This window comes from Ammospiza caudacuta, chromosome 3 (assembly GCF_027887145.1).
Source record: "Ammospiza caudacuta isolate bAmmCau1 chromosome 3, bAmmCau1.pri, whole genome shotgun sequence".
NCBI lineage: Eukaryota > Metazoa > Chordata > Aves > Passeriformes > Passerellidae > Ammospiza > Ammospiza caudacuta.
In genome coordinates this window covers 33732999-33756204 of record NC_080595.1, presented here as the reverse complement: position 1 = coordinate 33756204, position 23206 = coordinate 33732999, and the positions used below count along the sequence as shown (strand labels likewise).

Genomic DNA, 23206 nt, shown 5'->3' with positions numbered 1-23206 from the left:
TTGACAAAGGAAGTGTGGGTGCCCTATTCCTGGCAGTGTCTAAGACCAGGTTGGATTGGACTTGGTCTAGTGGAATTCTTTTTTTTTTTTTTTTGTGTATGTGACCCTGACCATGGCAGATGAGTTGGAACTTGATGATTTTTTAAGGTCCCTTTCAACCCAAACATTCTAAGTGATTCTATGGTTCTCTGATCTTTTAGTCTGACCCAAAGCCACAGTTTTTATATTACAAGAAGGAAAACATGTGGTTAATAAATAAAACACTTAATCTTGCTGACATATTGTAGCATGATATTATACAACTTCTAAAGTATACTTAATAATAATGATACAGCTTTTAAAGAAAATACTTTTCTTCTGGTTTGAAGCTGTTTAACTCATTCCAAACTGTAAGTTGTGAGTATGGAAGAGCTTTAATCTAGAGCAAGATGTTACAGTAGCGACAAAATGACTTTTTACAGTACAGTAAGAGCAATCACTCACTGGAACAACCTCTTCAGAGACGTGGTAGAGTCCCCACTTCTGGAGGTTTTCAAGATGTAATTGGACGGTGCTAGATAACCTCATCTTCCCTTTCCTATGAAAGGTTGGACCAGGTGAACTTCCCATGTCTCTTCCAACGTGGGCTATGAATGTGCAATAGTACCACAATTTATAGCAGTTCTTTGTCTTTCACAAAGAATCATCAAAACGTATGTATCCATTTCACAGGTTATTTAATGAACAATTTCTTCAAATCCATCAAAGATATGCTGTGAAGTACAAGTAAACATTATCATTCTCTGTTATAGCTTGATATTTTTACCATTTAGAGGAAAGAGGAGGTAAAACAAATTTTAACCATCTTCATGAATAAAAAAGGTATAAGGTGTGTGTTCCTAAGATAATCTCCTTCAGCCTATACAACTACACATACAAAATTCTCATGTGAAACTTGTGTGTGTATGAGGGGTTTTTTTTAGTGTTTTTGTTTTAATTAGAACTAACCTCTGAAATTCTTGAATGTTATATGAGTTACCTTTGCTTTGTGATGCTTCTGTTCTTACTGGCCTTCCTACTGCCAGAACTGTAAAAACTACTAATACCCAAGTCTGGTTTAGAGTCACTTTCAGAAACAACTGAGGTGCCTGGAGTACATCCAATTTATTATTAAAAGATGGTATTGGGATGCCAGTCAAAACATCATTTGTATACTAAGTGGCACAGCTAATAATCATACTGATCTCTGATGATTCAAAAGCAGCACTCACAGTGGTGTAAAAGAAGATAATGGACCACATTTTTTTGACAAATTAAAACATTTAGCCTAACGGGCAACCAACCTGAGACACAGATGGTCTTGAGCTTTATTATTGCTTCAACCTCTGTGTTAAAAAAACCCAACCGTAGTCCTTCAGCTAGAGAGAGGTTTGCTAAGTGCAAAATATGTACTGTGGGTAGGGGTGAGGTGAGTATATTTGTAAGATCAGACTATATTTGTAATACTGCTCACCAGGAAAATCACTATTAAGAATGCACTTCTCTTTAACTTCTCTTTCTTCCTCTTGAAGAAACAACCAGGTGTTTGGTACAGGTGTTTCTGGTTTTGTAGCTTTTTCCTTTGTAACACATTCAAACCTCTTTGTTGCTCAGTCCTCTCTGCTTAAACTATTCAGCCCTTTGCATCTCAAACCTTTCCTATTTCAAATTTCTGTAAAGTCTGTTCAAAACAATACTCAAAAAATCACCTAACTTGCTGCTCAGTTATGTCATCCTTCACCTTAATTTCCATCTGACACCCTTTTTTCCCCTAACAAAACACACGTTTTTCATTCCTCATAGGCACTGCATTGAGTAGATTCCTCACACCCACATAGTGGTTTTATTATCATATTCAGACACATATTTTCTGTTTTCCATCAATGAAATTTATTCTACTTCTTTCATTTAAAACATCCCCTTCTTTTAGCTAAGTTGCCTTTACATAAACATCAGCTCGCACAATGGATAACTTGTTTGCCTTGAAATTCTCTCTTGAAAGACACCTTTATCATGGATCCTGTAGTTAATTGCCTTATGATAATTTGTTAGTCAGCGTCCTGACCAAATATTTCTTAATAGAAATTTAATAGAAGAAAAAAGTACATGCCATTTAAAAATATTTTTCTTGGTGTAATGCACAGTATACCACTTTTGTCACTCGTTCCTATTTTGGTCCCAAAGCAAAGTTTGCTATCATTAGTCAGGATGCTCCATTTCCAATACAACTCTGATTATCTGTCTGCAAGTTCAGTGCAGGATCATGCTAATAACTGAGCAAGATTTTATTTTATAATGTGAGATAAATACTAAATGTCTGGCTTAATTTCTCAAGGATTCCTGACAGCAATGAAACAAGAAGCGACTCGAGCACATAAAGACTGGGCTTTGGATAAAGTTGCAGTACATAATGATGTGCTAAAGCTGACCAAGGAAGAAATCATATCACCTCCTTCTGTACGTATGACATGCAAAGATGTTTCAGAATTAATTTTGGTATTTAGCTTATATTATGTACCATTGAGTCATTTTATATTGGTAGAGGAAAAAGTTACAACTGTCTTCACCTTAATGCTTTTGCTCAGCATAGAAGCCAAACACTAAGTATGAAGATATTAATTAAGAAAAATATTTAGTTAAAAGAACTGTTTTCATTGTACCACCTGTTAATTTTTGGAATTTATAGTAAACTTTACATGAAACTTTGTAGTATATGCACTTTATTACAGAATTTTTGTTGCCCTCCATTTCAGTAGCATTATCTTCTGAAAAAGGATTATATTATAATTTAAAATAAAATTGTTTGAAGAGATTCAATGTCAGATTTTTTTTACTATAAAACATACACTTTTTTTAATGGTTTAAAAAAATTATGCTTTATGTGTTGTGATGTATCTGCTTACTCTTCACACAGGAAGGAGTTTATATCTATGGGCTCTTCTTGGAAGGTGCAGGCTGGGACAAAAGAAGAAGCATACTTGTTGAGTCTTCACCAAAGATTCTTTTTGTCCAGCTGCCTGTGCTCCATATGTTTGCTGTTGATTCAACCAGACCTAGGGATCCCAGGCTCTATGTTTGTCCTCTTTACAAGAAGCCCAAGAGGACAGATTTGAACTTTATTACAGAGGTATTTTTAAAGACAGCAAAGTCTCCAGACCACTGGATTCTGAGAGGAGTGGCTCTTCTCTGTGACATCAAGTAAGCTGCTTTTCCTGCTATGGCAGAAGAGTATGTGGCGCCTGTGACAAACTAAATGTGTAATTCTTCTACTGCTCTTTATTTGGAGGCTACTTGTCATTATACTAGAAATTGCATTTCAGTCTTGGCTTACTGATGTTCTTTCTCTGCTGTCAGCAAATTCAGTTTGCCTTGGCTGTTTGTTGATAGTTCTGAAGTAAATCTTTCCAAATAAGTTCATTGCTTGTACTCTTTGAAGTATGCATTATATTACTTTAAATGGATATTTGCTTTAAGAATGTCAAATAAAATGTTATTAAAACTTACAAAAATAAAAACTTTGCTTTTTTTATTCTTTCACATGTAGAACTTTTAGCTTGTGTTTCAGTGATGTATGATGACAAGAAAATTTAAAATCTCCTAGATACAAACTTAAATTCCTAGATTCTGTGTGATACACACCTTATTTGCCATGAGTCTGCAGGAAACTATATGACAAAAAATATAGTTGATCCATATTTTTTGGATGGAAAGCTTTCTGGGAAAGCTTGGGCTGTCCCAGATCTCACTTGTTCTAGTTAAACTATCTAGATTAAGTAAAACTACACCAGGAATGTTTGTGGCTGGAATATCTGACAGAGGCCAGTATGTTTTTTGTCCAGTTTAGCTGTATGGGAACAGAAGTAGAACAGTTCCAACTGCTAAATATGGATTTTTTTTTTTTAATTATAGAACCAGATTATTTACAGGTATAATTATTTTGTCTGCATTTCCTTGTAGCTCTAAAGTGTGGGTTGCAATCCATGAAATGACCCTCACAGCATTATTCTGTGATGATATTCAGGAATATCCTAACCATGAGTTTTCCATATACAATTAGTATTAAACTAATTCTATTTATGTAATACTAAACAAGACATGCAGTCTACACTATCTCTTTAATAATCTCCAATAAGCTTCTTCCTTCAGATACCTTTATTTGACAACACAGTTTCTCACTTACACCCCATGACTGGACTTTCTTCCTTTTGCCATTCAAGAGTGTTCAAATGCATCTGCTGTGGCAAAGTGCAGCTACTACTTGACAAAGTCCTGGGCATCTGTTGAGATGATAAAAGGCCCTTCCTCCTGCTGGAGTCCTTTGGCTTTCCACTGGAGGTCACTGTCCTGGGATATCCTCTTGCAGAAAGTCCGTGGCATAAAGGAAATAACAATACACAGACACAACATTATGAGCAGAGTAACAAAAAAGTGAGATCTCCAAATGCCATTAAGTAAAACATTTCTTCTCTCCCCTCTATAGATTTACTTAGATTCAAATACAAGAAAGCTGCTGGTGTTGGATAACTTTTATGGCTTTTATGTATTTTTAGAAGTTGTGCCTACATCTGCAAAAAAGGAAGAAAAAAATCTGACTTTCCAATTGCAAAAGATTTTTCCCCAAGTAATTGCAATACTGATATGAGAACTTGTGGTGGGTTGACCATCAGCTAAGTACACAGTGGCTTCCCCTACCCTGCCCTGCCCAAACAGAATGGGGCAAAGAATTGCAAGATCAGAAGGTGAAAAGAAGGGGGCCAAGATGAAGACAGTTTAATAAGTGAAGCAAAGCTGCACACACAAGAAAATTGAATTAAGGAATTTATTTTCTGCTCCCCACTGGCAGGCAGATGTTTAGCTGTTTTCTGAGAAGAGCCTTAGCACACATAATGGTTACTTGGTAAGACAGATTCAATGAGAACAAATTTCCCTTATCCTCATTCTTTCCTGAAGTCTTTGGTGCTGAACATGACATCATGTTTATGCAATATCCCTTTGGACAGTTTGGGTCAGTTGCCCTGGCTTTTTCCCCTCCACGTTCTTGCACGTGTCCTGTATACTCACTGCAGGGACAGAGGGGAAAACAGTTTATATCCAAGAACCAGCACAAGAACTACATGTATTCATTCCTAGATGTTTTTTTCCTGGTCTAGCCTTTTAGCTTAATTACAATGGAGAAACACTGTGTAACCTTGAATGCCTCCACAGGTAGAAGATGTGCACTGACACATTTACAAGTGAAAGCCTATATGGGAAATAGCGGGGAAGGTACAAATTAATGTGCTGAGTTACATAACTTACACTGCAGATGATTTTATTCTCCATCCAGTATAATAGCAAAAATAGAGATGAATAGTATATTGTTATCTCAGCTATATCATGTATTGCATCAGATTCTTGAGATCATCTCTTTCTTGTTTGTCAAGAGTCCAATCCCCATTTCCCATCTTCTCTGAGGCTGTCTAGGGGTTTGTTCCATTCTCTTTCCTCAATAACAGGCATTAGCTCACTACTTTCAGGTTACAGTGAATGTTAATTTTCATAGAGCTTTTCAGTTAATTTATGGAAATAATCTATGCTTTGTGACAACAATCTACTATGTATTCAGAAGACTTTTTTTTGCTTCTGTATGCTTCAAGAATATTTATCAAGTATTTTCATGTCCTAGTCATACATGAGATAGTATTCTTACACTTTATTTGTTTACAGCCAGCTCTTCCAACATCTAAAGAAGTGCAGTTAATTACTTGAACCACAAGTCATTCCTCCCAGGAATTATCTATAGGAATTCAAGATCTGAATTCAAGACTTTTCACTCCCAGGAATCCTCTATACCTCATGAATATTGTAATAAGCCGTCAAATTCCTAAATTAACGCAGTTTGTTGTGTTTTTAAAAGTAACTACACAAAGTTACTCTCTGAAAGTTTTAATGTTGATTTGCTATTCAAGTTACTGCTGTTTAAGTTGTGAGACAGTGTTGTGGTGCCTAAACTGACAAAGGAAGGAACACCATATCAGCAAAACACAAATATTTAACAGATGATCAAGAGAATACAAGTACTTGAAATATGACATTTAATTAGTCTCTATGAGAGAAGACCTAACTCACAAAGGTCTGTGTTTGAGAATGTAAAGAAGAACATGTCCAGAATTGGCTTAGAGAGTGCATTCACTATGTGCATTTTTCTTTCCTCCCTTGGTGTCACCCAGAAGAATTTTCCTGCCCTTTTACTCTGATTTTCAGAGGTAATCCAAGCCAGTGAGATGAGGGAAGGCACTTCTATTCTTTCCTGCTGCTTTAGAATGGACACCTTAATTGGGAGCCATTGATCTGCTGGTACCTCAAGATACTCACTTTTCACAGAACCTTTTCTTCTTAGGTGAAGATTCATGAGAAGGCTGGAGCTTGGCAGTGTAATGAGATTTTATGTGACAGTGGCTAAGAATTAACAAAACTATGGAAAAGAGCTTGTGAATGGCAGGAAGGGGATGATTTGTTTTCTGTCCAGGTTCCTAAACCTCACAAAACCACTGACTGGAATGAGCTTGTTTCAAGAAGGTAACATTTCAGCTAAGTTTTAACTTGAAAGATTTGTTAATTCCATAGAATCATTTTCTTCATCGACACCCTCTGTTTCTGCCTCTAGATTTGGGTCAGCTGTAATCAAAATTTGGTCAGAATAGTCATAGTTTATGCCACAACCCACTGTTTTCTTATTCAGTCACCTCATTCACTGACCATATCTATTTTTAATATTTAAACTAATACATAATTTTTGAAAGTCTTGAAGAACATCTGGCAGCAGTATATAAGCGTGTTTCTGTTGACACAAATACTGAAAATCAAATGTATGGAATGTGCAAGGTGCTGTTTTAAGTATATTGATATTTTTGTAGGAGTTGGTGCCTTTATCTGCATCACACAAGCAGGATATTCCTGAGCTGAGTCTAATTTCATGCAATGCCAAAACCCCGTGTCTTTTCCAGTGATTAGCACTGCCTTCAGAGCACCAAGAGCCATGCATACATTAACTTTTAGAAATTCAGGAAAACTGTTAACTTAGCAATGGTCCATGATAAAGGTCAAATCCAGAGAAAGACTTTGCAACTAGAAATATGTAGGCACAGAGTTTGTGGTAATTGGGAGTGGGGCTGGGCCCAGCCTCATCCCCAATGGGCACAGCTGTGAGCAGCATTGGAGGCAATGAGCCATGGAGTGCCCAGGGGCACGGACCAACCACAAAGGGAACAGAGGCACGCAGGTGCAATGCAGGAACATGAGGGGTATAAAAGGCTGGGCTGAAGAACAAGAAGGGCAGATGCTTGCAGCTTTCTGAGGTGCTGTGATGTTGCTCTGTATGGGTTGAAACTTTCTGAAATTGTATGGGGATACCCTGTGTATTGTGGCTGTCTCAACTGCAATGCGTGCTGTGACAAATACCTTGTGGTTTTTATATAGCAGATATTAGCATGGGTAAGTAAGGCACTGCTAACACGTCTGACTCACTTCTATGCCTCTCTATTTCCATTAAAATTTCTAATTTATTTGATATGACTCTATGCTGATAATATCACTGGGGACATCAGAATAGTCTCTGACTTACTGCATTGACTATTTAATAAAGGAATGACTCAACCAAGGTTTTAGTTAGTTAGATGACTAGTAATTAGGAATATCCAGGAATACAAGATCCAGCTTATCCAATTTCTGCTATCTTCACATTCCCAGGTGTCAAAAAGGATTAGTGATTGCATTCCACCAGTTAAAAAGTTAATTTTTAGGACTTTAATTCTTACCTTGCTGTTTGATCTAAAAATTTGCCTTAGATTCTTGTATCCTTTATAATGAAGCAAGATACTCTTCACACTATTCCTTTGAGATTTAGTCCTATCAAAATTATTTTATCATTTCTCCTGAATACTGAGAGCTCATCCAAAATTCATCCTTAATCTCGGTGCCAACATTTACCTTAATTAACAGACAGTTATCAGTATTTCCCACCTAACTGTCATTCAGCTCCAGGGAAATGTCATTCCACCTTCTGAACATTAGGAAAACACTATCTTTTATTATTTCCAGGACAAAATGACACACTTAAAGAATTTCCTCTTGGACTCCTTGCCTTTTCCCTCACCCCTGTCCCAACTCCTGGACTTTCTTTGTGGTTCTACAACTTCAATATCAACAGGCTGACTCCTTCAATTCACCTTATGCTTCATTTTCCCAAGTAATTGTGGCAGGATGCCTTAGCAGGTAAACTGCAGCTTCCTGCATATGTTCACTACTCAGTAGTTCCTCCTGCTGGAGTTTATATGCTTATGCTTGATATTCAGATTAGTTGAGTGGCTGTTCAAGAGGTTAGCTGATTAAAATCCCAAATATTATTTTCTCAAAATCTGCTGGCTAATCACCAAAGTGGGATTTCTGTGAACAGCCACTTGGAGACAGAATGATCATTTTTACAGACACAGTAATTCAGAGAACTGCATTCAACAAGCAACTGCCCTTTGTCCCTGCACCTTCAGGTGACCTGTGAGCAGGCTGCTGGATAGCAATGGAAATGAAGGATGGTTAGGGTCACCTTCTCTTTTTAGGGGAATGTTTATGATGTGATAAGCAACAGCCTCAAAGACATTGTGATGAGCAGTTTGTGATCTCCTCACTGAGCACAAAATTCAAAATAGTGAAACGTAAATTGGCATGTAAATAGAAATGAAAGCTATTAAACTAGTAAAATTACAACCTAGAGAATTTAATCCAAACAGTACCCTTCTCTCTCTCTTTAGTCACAGCCATGGTAACACATGGGAAATCCAAGAAACAGGTTCCCAATTTCATTCATTCATGCAGAGACTATTTTGATAAGAAATACCAGACCATAAAGTTTTATTTCTCAAGAGACACATCCTGTCCCTCTTCAAAAGACATTTTTATAATAAAATATATTAGATACTGCAGACAAGCAACTAAATGCTTGTCTTAGCACTTGGGAAGCATTTTACTGAGGGGACACAGGTCCTGCCCACGAGGCATCAAGCAGCAGAGTAGACCGAAGTTCTCTCCATCTTTTTGGGAAAGACCACTATTAGATCCTTGCACAATATGTACAAGGCAGTCTTCCTCTTCTGTACTGAGGTTTCCCTTGGCGGGAAAACATTGAATGGAGGCATTTCCAAATAATTTCCTCACAGAAAAAAAGATACTACAACAAATGAGGGAGATGGGAGAGCAATATTTCAGTCAATTTTACTTAATAAAAATAAGAAGACTTATTGTTTCTTCCTTTGTTCTGTGGGTCATAGCTTCTTATTTTCTTGTAAAAAAATGAGGAGAGAAATTGAATTCTTTGCTGATAATTTCTTACCATTATTAGTTCATCCTAGCAGCCTTCTGTAGTCTGAAACACTATTCTTAACAAAGTTTTTGAACAAGGTTTTTAATATGGGAGTTTTAAAAAAGAGTCAGGGATTTTGATAAGAAATTCAAACTGTAATAAAAATTATTTTCTATTATATTACAACACTGCAACTAGCTTTGACATTTCTAATTCTATAGTTCTAAGATTTTTAAATATAGGAATAACTGGATCATATTCACAAATTGACACAGTCATATGAATTCTTCAACAACATTTTAAGGAGACTATTTAAATAAATTTCTTCTTTATATGACAGAGAACTGTATCGTATTGAGATTAAATACCCATCTAAATAATTCCCTCCATACAATCATTACACAGAATATATTCCACAAGGTAGCTAGACTCCAAAACTAGATACAACTATTTCAGTTCATTATGTAGTTTACAAAACTTAAATTAAAAAATATATATATATATATATTTGCACTCATTTCTTTGTTGTCATCAAGAAACTTATAGCCCAAAGTGCAGAAGCCATACTGTCTGACAGCTGAAAAAGGAGTTTTCTGTTACTTACAACCACAGCCTTATGTCTGGAAAAACAAGTGAGCAACAGATTATGTTCATTCATTCTGAGCTTGCATCTAGAATTATGGAAAGTTGGTTGATTTCAACCCCTGCATTCCAGCCCTACACAGCTTCCATGAGACATTTCACGAACTGAGCACATTCTCCTAAATGTGGGCTGGTAACTTAAGTAACAGAACAATTAGTACTTAAAAGCAATAAATTAAAATTACTGCGATTTAATTCAAAATGTGTATGATGGTCAGCAACCAGAAGAAATTCTCTTGCTTCCTCATGCCCTTGAAAAACATTTAGAACTTTTTTTACAGTGATCTGTCACATAAGTATTTTGAGTAGTCATGTTCTGATTCAAAATAAGATAATTTTGAGTTTTACTATGAAGTATAAATTAACCCAGAGTTCATGTTTCAAGGTGCAATTAATGTAATTTAGTGTCTCCAAAGATACTGAGGTATTTATAGCTCCAAGACTAAATGTGCTTTCTAAACACCAATGTGCTGTAATTGCAGTTGTGGCATATATGTTTGTAACTCCCATTTACATAATCCAGCTCAGGGATACCTTTTTTCTTTTCCCAGGAGGCCCACAGAAGGATTCCACTTAGATAAACTTTTATTTTGGTTAAGGTATTGATATGAGTTACAGCTCCACAAACATCATACAAATTCAATGATTCAATGTTGAAATTCTTCTTCTTCCTTTCCTAAGCACATATTTCAAATTTTTAAGTGATTTATTTGAGTTACTTCATAGGTGCTTGTTCTCAGCTCAGACACTTTTAACTTTTATTGAGCTTGGAAAGATCTTTACTGAAACTCCTCTTAGCTTTGTAGAGAAAAATCAAGCCAAAGCACATTCACTGCTGCAGCACACTACAGGTATAAAACACAACAGCAAATGGCTCTTGCATTTCAGAGGCAAGTAGGCTGTACAATTGTACAGCCACTGTACAGGGCAGCCACTCCCTCCAGTTTTCATTTAAGTACTGAGTCTCAGAAAACAGGGCAGCCACTCCCTCCAGTTTTCATTTAAGTACTGAGTCTCAGAAAACACTTAATTCTGCAGATGTCAGCAACTTCAAATACACATGTACAAGGTAGAAAGGAATAAAATTCCACTAAGAGTTCAGATCTATTTGCACTGCGATCCAAGAGCGTATCTCTATCCCAAACAAAGTTATTATGAAAGATGGTGTTCATAAAAGCTAGTAGTTACTGGTAATGGAGAAGTACGAAGTGCATAACTTGCAGTTAAAGCTGATAATATTCCTTAGGATACTGCCCATGGCAGCTTAGGAAAATGTCTGCCACTCAGCACATGTCACAGCAGAAACACACAATTTCTCTGTGACACACACTTTTCCTCTCAGAAGGTTTCAGAGACAAAGCATTCAGTCTTGTGGGACAGGGGTGTTACTTTCTGCAATATACAAGTCCAGTGGTGATAAATTTCAGATAGCAGAGAGCCCAAACCCTTGAGAAGGCTTTGTGTACTGCCTGCAAATACATTTATGCCATCTCCACAGAAAGGGATTATCAGAGGAGATTATTGAAAGAGACACCGGACTTTTTCAAAATGTAGTTTTGCCCTCCAAACATAGTCAATTGCATTAGGACTGCTTTAATGGTCATAGAAGGACGATAATCCCTGTGTTGCAGTGTAACTGCAAGGCAGCTCCTGCTTAATGCATGAGAGGTCTGGTCCAGATGGAAGGTAAAGGAACAAGAGAGCTGTTACCAAGTCCTGCATATTAAATAGCATCTGAATTCCTTCAGCTACAGGAAAAGAAGTGCTTGCCTCAAGAAACAAAATTCTGAAGTTGAGCAAAGCTTCATCAACTCATTGCATTGTATTTTTCAAACTGAAAGGATCCCAGCTCCTTTCAAACTTGGATAGTGTCATTTTAATGATTCACTTACTTTCAAACTGTTCTTTTCTTGCATAATCACTGACACAAGACCAAGTTAAAATTTAATATTATTAAAAACATGAATAAATATAACAAAAATCCAACAGATCCAGATTTGAGAGACAACTTTCAACAGTATTTCCCCACAAAAATATTTGAATTTATTGAACAAATACTTTTCCATCTCTCCATCTGTCTTTTAATACAGTCAACAGGATTTGTTTAGTCTTGTGATAATAGCTTCTTAATGATACAGTGAAAATGCACCTGTTCAGAGTTTACTCTGATCTACTTTGCTTTTTCTTCTATTCATATAGATAACACTAGTGTATGTGTTTTGTTAAGAGTATAGAAATTTGGCAAGAAAATAAATTCCCTTGTGTTTCAGCAGGTCCTCAGAGACCAGAGGGTTTGATTTCTGATTATAACAAACTTGGCCCTAAGTCTGGTCATGTTCAGTAGGAACTTCCATGATCCACTGGTTCACAAATACTGAAGTTTCAACCCTCTAGATCTCGTTGCGGTGAATAGGAACTTGTGCAATCACAGATCCATGAATAGTGTGGTTTAGTGAAGGAATAGAAATCCAAATTCGAATTGAGGTTGATAAATTCACTTGATGCAATAGAGATATTAAGAGTAGCAATAATAATAATTGTGTGCAGAAGCTTATCAATAAAGACATCCTTGTTTGGGAGGAGGGAGAAGAGAGGAGAAGAGAGGCGAAGAGAGAAGAGAGGAGAAGAGAGGAGCCCATCAGTGGTCTCCAAGGTCCTTGTCGGTCTTCTCTCTAACCAGATGACATTTCTACCCTGCTTGTACACAGCCCAGTCATAAGATTGGTATAAGATTGTACCCCTTTCCCTCCTTCTGTATATCCAGATCTAAGGGGGGAATTGAGTAATGTAGTCATGTATGCAGCAGCATGTACTTCACTGAGCTTATTAGCAAATGCAGAGTTTGCCTGTTAATATTTAAATGTCTCTTAGCTAAGGCAAGAGTGGGGGTTTTGGCCATGGTGTCTTTCAGAGTTCTTGTTATATAAATTTTCTCTATTCTATGCATTCTTTGGAGCCTAAACAGAACCATCCAATCCACACAGCACATCCTTCTTCAGCCAACTCATCCTTTCTTAGCATCAGCCATGCCCCGCTCCATCCACAGGGATAACACAGAGGATACACAGTGTACCCCAGGCTGTGATAGTTAAGCCATGGTCTGCCTGGCTGCTGGGTCATCATGCCCTGGTATGATGCCATCATGCCTGAAGAGCTACCTGGGATTACTTCTGGGTAGCAGAGTTCATCTCCAAAGTAACATTCCTGCTTCCAACAGGATATATATCGCCGTTGTAGCCCTGGTGAGGCTTCTCAATGGAGGCATGAGTCTACTAAGGTCTGGCAAAAGCAGCTGGCCCTCCTCTGCACACAGGTGCTGGGAATCTTCTCAAAGCAGAAGTCTTAACTGGAAAACTTAATTAATAAGCCTGGTGCAGAAATGATAGCGAGCAGTAAAGATTGGCATGTGAAATAGGTGCACCATGCTAAGGCTGGCAGTGCTATCCAGGTGGAGGAGGTTTCTTTCTCTTTATTTAAAGGTTTCTGTTGCCTGGCTTGAGGGTAGTGATTTTTAATTTTTTTAAATCTTTATTGTATTTCATTTTAGAAAAGTCGAAGGAAATATATTTTCTGCCTTCAGTCAACCAAACCACCATGGCAGATACTTTCTGTCTGGAGTTAGCTGTTGAGATGTAAGCACTGCCCTGGCAATTCACACTCTGAGGAATTTCATGATTTCGTGATCTCACAGCATCGATGCTCTAACTAGTTACATTTCCAAAGTATCAGACTGATGCTGTGTTGTATTTGAAATTAATACACATCATTAATATTTAAGCTATTAACTTGTTTATATTCTAGCGGCATCTTACTGACCAATGTGAAATATTTCCCCCACTTCCTGGTTCAATTTTCAGCTTTCCTTCTAGCTCTGATGGCTTTCTTCCAGATTCTGCTGTAGAATGTCACCAAATATAGGTGCTTTAGTGCTGGTTTAGTTCTAGCAGTCAGTGCAAAGTGAATAAATAAGAACAGTAATGTGAATCTAGCACAAAGCGGATTCAGAGCCTTCTTTTGCTAGGAAAATAAGTATTATAAATCCTCAAGATTTACACATCATACTTCTGCCAGGACTGACCTGTGCCCCGTCTTCAACTTAGAAACCACGCTCTGATCTGATCCGCGTGCAGCTCTGCAAATTCAGGTTATAAATGGATAATTGCATTCACTATTATTAAACCCAATAAAACTTGGACGTCACGAACAGCATGAAGGTCACCAAAACGCTCAAGCCTGAAGAGATTCAGAGTAAAATAAAATATGAAGTTGAGAAAGTGGGGGACGGGATCGCAGAGGCGCTGCCTCCACTTTTTTCTTTCCCCTCCCCGACCCAATCCCCGGCGCTCCCGCCTCCCAGCACCGGCCCGTGCACCCTCAGCAGCTCCGCATCTCCGTCGGGCGGGGCCGGGCGGGGCCGGGCCGGGCTGTACCTGGGCCGGCCCCTCCCCGCCTCCGCCGCCGCTACAAAAGCGGCCTCGGAGCGCCCGGCGCGGCCGCCGCCGCTCGCTGTGCCCGGCGCGGGGCTCGGGAGCCGGAGCCTCGCCGGGCCCCCGCGCATGGGGGCCGCCCCCGGACATGCCCTCCTCGCCGCTCGGCTTCGCTCTGCTGCTGCTGGCGGCCGCGGGAAGGTCGCTCCCGGTGAGGCGGGTGAGTGAGTGCCGGCCCCTGCCCCGCGGCGCCGGCCCGGCCCGGCCGGGCGCCCTCAGGGATCCCGCGGGGGCTGCGGGGCCGCCGTGCCCGCGGCTCCGGGAGCGCCTCGAAGAGAAGTCACAAGTTTCAAGCCCGTCACTTTTCGGGCGCCCCCGCCGACGCTTGCAGCACAGGCGGCCCCGGCGGGGCTGGAGCGCGGGGAATTCTCCGTGCGTGGAATTCTCCGTGCGGGGGTCCCGCGCAGGAGCCGCACGGGCGGCACCGCCGGGGGCTCGGCGGGCGGGCGGGGGCTTGGGGCGAGCGGAGCGGAGGAAGGAAGCGGAGATGCTGCTGCTGCTGCTGCGAGGGTATTGCCCTGGAGGTAATGCTCCCCCCGGCATCAACCCACAGGAAATAACACGCGTGTCTGTAATGGCAAACAAGCGCAGTGCCGTGGGAAAACCAGAGCGGGGTCCTGGCGGGGGATGGCAGGGTCGGCTGTGACACAGCGTTGAGGGTGGGAAAGCAAAATATAATCCGTGTGAAAAGCAAGAGCAGGCAGTGGGGAAAAGGGAGAGGACCAGGGAAGGGATGATGGATGGAAAAGGTTGGCTGTCGTTTGGTGAACTGGGGACAGCGAGGCAAGAGAGACTGATGGGGAGGGATGGAGGTTACAGCGTTGGGGTGGCAGCAGGAGGCTCTTGCTATAGGAAGAATAAGGACGGGCTCAAAGCTGGCATTGTGGGCTGCAGAGGTCAAGGAAAGGACAGTGTAACTGATGATGGATCAAATACACTGTCCAGTTTCTTTCCAGTTGCCAAAACCTTTTGGGGTTACAGATTTCTACAATACAGGACTAAGAGGATCTGTTTAATACCAAACTGTGTATAAGCCTGTAGGGTTGTCTAGCGAATTGGCTTTTCTTGGTGGGTTTGTTTTACTTGCTATCTACTTCAGGCCCTTAAAGGTGCAACAGGTGCAATTTGCCGTAGGAAAAATTCCAGTTCATTGTTAAGATGACCAAAGACTGAAACAGGGGCCCTGAGAGGCTGGGGAGCTTCCATTTGTGGAGGTATTTGGTATTTCACAGTCTAAATCCCTGAGCTACTTGGGCTTCAACCACAGAGCAAACTAATAGTGGAGCTGCCAACATTAGAGAATCAAAGTGAAGTGTATTTCTGGGCTAAGGGGCCTTCTTTACTGGGAACTAGGAGCAGGTGAGAAGAAAGAGACTTCCATGGCCTCAGCACTATAGCTTCAGTCTTGAAGTAAAACAAGTACTTTTATAGCCTTTTCTGACACTAGAGGGTCTTATCTGACAACTTCTCTAGAGCAGTGATTATGCCTGTTGTGTGCTGAAAAACTGAATGAAGTACTCTACTCGGTCATATGCATACAGAAGTATGGGACTTTGGCTGAATTATTTTCTCAGGTTCAGTTTAGAATAGTGTTAAAGGTGGTATTTAAAGGAAACTGAAAAACAGTCAATAGCAGGTAGTAAAACCTGTGAAAGACACGTGTGAGAGGAAGGCAGAACGATGTGATACAGAGTTGAGGGAAGAAGAATTTATTGTGCTGTAATGTTTTACTTAGACTTTCTCTCCCTTCATCCCCTCAAACAAGTGAGGAAGGGAAGAAGAGAAAGCTAAGAATGTACGTAGAAGGAAGAAGAATTTCGGTCTGGAGTTTTTATCTGAGGTAGTGCCGCTTACATGCCGTCCTCTTAAATGCAGAGTGATGGGTAATTCCTAGGTCTGGATCTTCCCTACAGCATTGAGGGTAGTAAAGTGACCAAGAGCTGGTAGCACACGGCTGCATTGCAGAATCTCATTACTGATGACAAGCTTGTGTCCTTTCTGTTTGGCCTTGAGCAGTGATGCCCTGCTGCTGAGAGAGCTGACCGGCAGCTGGCCACTGGTTCACTGCCATCCAGCCTCTCTCTTGGATCTGGATTTCAGATCCTGCTTTTTTGTGTAGCACTTTTGCTCAAAGGTTTGATAAGATAATCTTTCACACACGAAAGAGCTGTGCCACAGCTGTGATTTGGGAGGTCCTGTTCTTCAGACTACCCCTGCTTTTGTTTTTGAGGATAAATGGAAATAATAGAGGGAGTCTGGGTAGAAGTAGAAACAGACGAATTCAGTAGAAAAGCACCGATATTGTGTTCTCCTCACCTCTTGTTTTTGAAGTGCTCTGGTATGGGAATAGAAAAGCACATAGGTAAAGATCAACATATGAAGCAATAGGTAAAGATCAACATATGAAGCAATAGGTAAATATCAACATTGAGTGTGGGTGTGTGTGTGTACGTATGCTACTGGTGCTCTCAGTTACTAGTTTGTTACTGAGGCTTATTTAGCTACAGCAGCCAGCTGTTCTCCCGATCAGCAGCAGGGCTTTGGTAGGTTGCAGGTGTTAGGGGCATGTTTAGTTAGTTACTGCTCATTGCCCACCCTTCTGAAGCCTGCTGTGGCTGCTTTCTAGTTCTGCATGCAGCATCTGCCTCTTTACCTTGGGTGCGTAGGATTGGGTATTTGTCTCCAGGAGGGCTACTTTTGAATCCTGATAAGCTTAGAGGAGAAGATGCAGTGTGGGGGGGGAGGTTTCAGATGCCTTGTTAGTGTGCTGTACTCTGCCCTTGAGGGCATGGAGGTCCCCAAAGTGTTTGCATGCCCAGCCCAGGCTTGCAGGACCATGCCCATTTTGATTTCTTGTCTTCTGTTACATGCCCTAATGCTGAGAAAACTGAACTATGGTTCCTGACTACTACTGTCCAGTAGATCTGTGTTCTTTAGAAGTCATTAGGGTGGGAAAATGACTGTAGATAGAGCTTGTCTGAGAAACGGAAAGAGAAGTGAACCTATAAACTAGTGACACCTTGCAGAAGTGAGGATGGTGAATTGGACTGCATGTTGGTTAGCTGGAAAACCAAGAGGTTATTTTTACACCAACTGGGTGAAAATTCCTCCATTAGTAGGTTGGTTGGAGGTTCTGAGTTACTCCTTTTCTCCATTTTCTGTTCCCAAAAGCTTCACAGAACTGTTTTTTGGTCTTTTTTTGTTGCCTGCACTCTGAAAATCAAAATATGCTAGACCAGTGTCAGCAGCACATACTGGCAGAGGTGTAGAAAGCAGTGGAGGAAAGGGTGGACAAGGTCTGACACTGGGCCATCTTGCTGTAGTTATTATTCAAGGATACTTGGCTAGCCTCTAGGTAATGGGCTGCTTTCCCAGGAATATGGCCAGGTTCTTAAAAACTTAGTATTTGTAGGCTGTTTAAGTTCATGACTATGTTATTATGGTGTAAACTTAAATTAGATGATTGTATTATATAATTCAATGCAAATTAAATTGCTATCCTGAGTGGCTAAAACCTTTAAGTATTCATAAAATAATGTGGGGGTTTTCTTGTTTGTTTTGTATAGAAAACTCTATTTTTTTGGAAACTTTATATAAAGATACGGTGTATGTGTTATAAAGCCAGATGGCCTAACACAGCAAATTTCATGATACAAATTAATAAGATACTTGTTACAATATCCAAAAAATAACTATATTGGGGGGGAAGTGGGGATGACACATGGCATTTTAGGCTTAAGGAGCCTAGGACATGGGCATGTAGTGACAGGAAAAGGGGGAATGGCTTCAGACTGAAAGAGACTAGTTTTAGTAAGATGGTAGGAAGAAATTCTTTACTGTGAGGATATTGAGGCAATGGAACAGGCCCAGAGAAATTGTGGATGCCCCATCCCTGTTGGTGCTCAAGGCCAAGCTGGATGGAGTTTTGAGCAGCCTGGTCTAGTAGAAGACACGGCAGAGGGGTTGGAACTAGGTGGTCTTTAAAATCTCTTGCAACCCAGGCCATTCCATGGCTCTGTGATCTCCAAGAGCCAGAGGAAAGGACTGTATTTCACACAACAAAACAATGACTTGGCCCTTGGCATTGTTTAAAAACTGTGATGTCTGTTCCAGGAAAGTTTAAGTTAGTGAAACAGCTCTTAAATCCTTCCCCCTATTTCTGTAGCTGTGACCACACCACCATCACTTCCCCATCCCCAACCTGGAAGACAGTCTGAGAACTGGATAAAAGTATTTGAGGAAAAGCACAGACAGATATGGCTGGGCATGGAAGGGCAAATGTTATGGCTGTACAAGCGCACGTAGCTCTCCTTTGTGAGAAGAAATTGTATTCTCAAAGTGAGATGCAAGTGATGGAGCTTTGCAAAACTAAACCTCCTGCATTCTGAAAAATCTGGCTCTCTAGCTGAGGTAAAGTTCAGTGAAACCGGGCCTGATATACAGAACATAAACAGTTGTCTGCCTTCTGTCAGATTCTTAAAGGTACTGGATCATATCCTGTTTCTGCGAGCCTGTGTAAATAGGGCTTTAATTTGCCGCATTGATTGATTGCCAGTTATCTGAGAGGACACACCAGGAGCTGTTATCTCTGAAATCACAGGGCCTTCACTAGCTTTTAACTTGGAAACAGTCCTTTTCAAAACTGATTGTTTCCTTCTGCAATGCTGTAGGGGAATGAAAGCTGTTACCATCTTCTTTCATGAGCAGCTTTTCTGTTTCTGTGATAAACCAGCGTATGTACTGCCACCAAGGCTGCCTGCTCAAGTTTCCTTGTACACTACATCAGTTCTATTAGTTTGTGTCTTAACAAAAGTGAGTGTACACAATAGCAGGTATGCCGCAGTTTTGAAAAAAAAAATTGTCTGCAAAGTAGATAAGAGACCTTTTATTTAAGCTCTACAATGTTGTTTTCTTGTGAGCCCAAATTAAAACATCAGGCAGGAACTCATTTCATTAAATAAAACTTCCTAACCTCGCTACTGAAAAAAGACCGAGTTTGCTTGCATCCAATACTTCCCATTAGAAGAGGGATAAGGTAAGCAGTATCTAGGGATCTCTTATTTGCCAAATAGAAGATAACCCCTTCAAATGTCATAGTTTCATATGCAGCAAATTTGAACTTCTGAAGGGTGAAAAAAAGTTTGGTGGTGGTGGCGGAATACTGTTCTTTGATGCCTTGTTTTGTTCAGTGTTGGAAACTGGTATTTGTGAATTTCAACATGCTGGGCTATGATTGCTGCATTCCAGTGATCCCTTGCCTTGGTGTGGATGTGGGGGAGCTTAGGAAATATGTGCTGAAGGACAAGAAACTGCCAAAAAAGTTGCAGCAGCATCATGATCTGTGGTTTGTGAGCATAAACATGAAAAGCCCACCACTTCCACTGCTGAAGGAATGTAGATGAGTCTACTCTTACTGATAGGGATATGGACCCATATGAAAGGAAACTCCCTGCACTTGATGGGGATTTCAGTAAGCCTTAAAGACAGTGTCCCAGGGATATAGTGTGGCACATCTTTGTGGAGGGGAACCTGATTAGATTTCTACCAGCTGTCCTCCCCTTGATCTTCATGGTCTCGTCTTCCCAAAGAGATGAACAACTGCCACTGCCTCTGATGTATGTGAATGAATTGATTCAGGTTGCTGAAGTGGGGCCATGATAACATAAACAGCTCTTTCCCCAATGTTTACATGAAACCTTGTGAGCAGCCCCTGCCCCAAGGTCAAATATGGCTTCTTACTAGTCTTGTAAATACTGCAGTTATTGTATAGAGAAAACAGGGGCTTAATTTAATTGACTGAACAATCAAAAATATGGTAACTGTGTAGAGGAAATTGTAGTTTAGACATGTGAAAAAGAATATTTCCTTCAGCTGGTCATTTTACTGACTACGTTTTATTGCTATTTCACCATAACTGATTGCTAATAGATTGCTGTATTAGTGTAGTCTGGTATTGACTGCTATTTTTCTTGCAATTGATTGCGTTTCGTTGTTAGTTCGCCTTCTTGCCATCTTTTTCCTCAATTGTTTTATGCTGGTTTTTAGAATGGCCGTATTTTTGTCTTGTGCTCCTCTGGTCACTGAGCTCATCTGTGTTCACCTGTTCTGTTCTTGCCTTGTCCCACTTGTGCACATGTCCTGCTTGTGCTTGTCCCAGTGCCTTCTCTGTAATTTCAGGACAATTTTTGAAACTTGCATTCTATTATTGATAGGTACTGTTTTACCCATGTGCTCTCTGCTGCGCTGTACAACAAGTTCAGGAAAAGGAACTTGCTTTCTTGTTGTGCCTTAGAAGCAGCTTAAGAGTTGGGACCTTTGTAAAAGAACCATTTTGCATGTGTGAAACTATGAATCCTTTGAGCACAACTTAGAAGCTTGTGGCTCTTGTGGTGTCCTGTCTTTTTCTAGTCCCTTCTGGATTTTTAGAGAACAAGTGAGCACGAGTTAGCTTGTCATCTAAATTTTGTTGTAGTTGGGGCATATCTGTTCACATCTTACCCTTGTTCAGGCTCATTTTCCCCTGTCCCTTCTGTAAAACTGCACTGCTTCTCTCCTTCTCCCCCACCTCCCCCAGCTGCCCCTTCTCCCCATGAAGCAGTTTCTTTGTTAGATTTAATGAGTTTAGGGCAAACAGGAAGGGGGATGTGGGGTGTGTATATGGACACATATGCATAGGACAGTCTCTGAAGTCTTGCTCTTTTTAAGACTTTCATTTCTGACTAGGATGCTTTGGTAACTCCTCTGACATCTGCAGTTCTGGTGCTGCTCAGTCTGGAAGCTGAATCACACTGAAAGGCAAACCAAATCAGGTAAACCAAAACACTTGTTTGAGCAGCCTGAGGGAGAGCAGTGCTGTCTGTAAATCCTTCTCTAAATGGGAAGAATGGTGACCACTGAGACTTTTGCCTTGAGTGTGTCTCTGATGCAGGGCAGACATGTGTGGAACTCTCCTTTTACAGCACAGCATGTGGTTTTGGCAGCGTGAATAGGCTGAGACTTGCTGTTATGTGTGGACAAGCCAAAAGCAGACGAGAAGTTCAGCTGCCAGAAGAGCTGCTCTGGCTCTGCTTAGTGTGGGTATTTGTCTGGTGCTTTCAAAGGCAGTCCAGCTACCTGTGAGCACCATGTATGTGCTGAAGCAAGCTGAGAAATGGATGTCAAGCTTTACCCTGATGTCTACCAAGCACTCAAGAGATATAGAGAAGTCATTCCAATGAAATGGGTCGATTGTACCTCTTAAAACTAGGTTATTTCATTATATGTAGCAATTATCTTCCTTTTCCTCTGAGTTCTGCTAACAGTAAACTTTTATATATTATAGGAAACAATGGTATTGTTTCTTTTGCTAGTATTCCTACTCCCATTCTGCTCCATAGGAATCAGCCCTGCTCATGTTGTGACCATGTTCATCCTCATGTATTCTTTCATTGTGAAAACTATTTTTTTCTTTTTTTTTTTTTTTTGCTTAAAGCATATTCCAGTTGTTCAATTGCAGCTCGACTCCTTTACAACTGAGTTTCAGAGAGTTTATTTCTTATGTAACCAGACTGAGTCAAATTTTGCATATGCTCATCTCTTTTAGCAATTCAGTCTTTCCTGACATCTGAAAGCAACTCTTATAGAATGAGTGTAATTGGACTTTGACAATATAGGGTGGGACTGGGGACATAAAGGGCAGATCACAAGTAGGTGATTTCTCAACTGCAGCAATGAGGCCACAGTTCTCTAAGAACCTTACAGAGCAAATAAATCAGAGGATTACTTCATTACCTCTGATGGGTGTCAAAATCTGTGACCACCTTCAACAAAACACAAACAAATCAAAGTGAACTTGAAAATCACTCTCAAACAGAGCTGAACTTCTAAGGGATTCTGGAATATCTCTTTTTTAATTTGAAGTTTGCTGTGACTCTATAAGGCATTAGAAGGATAGTAGGTGAGGGAGTGTGGTATGTCCCTGCAATTGCAAAAATCTTATCACCAAGTCTTTAATGTTTTTCAAAATGACATAGTCAGCTGTAACTTTCAGGTTTTTCTTCTCTTTGCTGATTTATGTTTGGCGATATCTCAGGGATGCCACTTGCTCGGTTTCTCGGCTGTTTAGGCTTGTAAGTTTTCTGGTGTTGTTTAGGTGGCCTGGAAAGGCCCAGGGATGGCCTTGAAGAGCCCGGCGCCTCAAAGGACGAGGAGAGACTTCTGATCTTGTCTCGGTCGTGGTGTTTATTAATTGTTTATCTAAAAGATTTTCTTTCAGCCCGACAGAGGTCTGCACAGCAAGTCAGCCATGGGCACACTGCACAAGCCCCGGGGCGGTCACTTATCTTTATACCCTAAGTTACGTGTACAATATTTATCATTTCTCCCCAATACCTTCTACCCTTATTAACCGGTGCACTTTTAGTAATAACCAATCCCAAAGTGCCACCACCACCACAGAAGATGGAGGCCAAGAAGAAGAAGAAGAAGAACAGGACACGCCCCAATTCCTCCATCTTACTTCTTTAGACCCCCCTGTACCAAAATCCTAAACCCTGTGTTTTACACTTTAACTAACTTATCCCTTCACCATTCACCCAGTGAATTCCTCCCAGTCCTCATACAGGTCTCGTCTCCTGTGTAGGATCAAAATCCTGCCACCAGACACTTCTGGCAACATTCCAGGACTCCCGAGCCCCCCAAGGGTGGTCTCGGCCTCTCTGCACCTCCATCCTGAGGTGCTGAGATC

At 40.6% G+C, this 23206-nt stretch overlaps 2 protein-coding genes across 2 annotated transcripts in view; both read left to right on the top strand.

The window, feature by feature from the left end:
• DNAH8 (dynein axonemal heavy chain 8) overlaps positions 1 to 3294 on the top strand; it is a 113001-nt gene extending 109707 nt beyond the window's left edge. The window contains exons 90-91 of the mRNA XM_058800824.1: positions 2354 to 2475; positions 2933 to 3294. Coding sequence (XP_058656807.1) covers positions 2354 to 2475; positions 2933 to 3220 — 410 coding nt within the window. The 3' untranslated portion in view covers positions 3221 to 3294. The remainder of the gene's footprint in view (positions 1 to 2353; positions 2476 to 2932) is intronic.
• Positions 3295 to 13089: 9795 nt separating this feature from the next.
• GLP1R (glucagon like peptide 1 receptor) overlaps positions 13090 to 23206 on the top strand; it is an 82417-nt gene continuing 72300 nt past the window's right edge. The window contains 4 exon segments of the mRNA XM_058801461.1: positions 13090 to 13271; positions 14202 to 14400; positions 14403 to 14466; positions 14469 to 14641. Coding sequence (XP_058657444.1) covers positions 13090 to 13271; positions 14202 to 14400; positions 14403 to 14466; positions 14469 to 14641 — 618 coding nt within the window.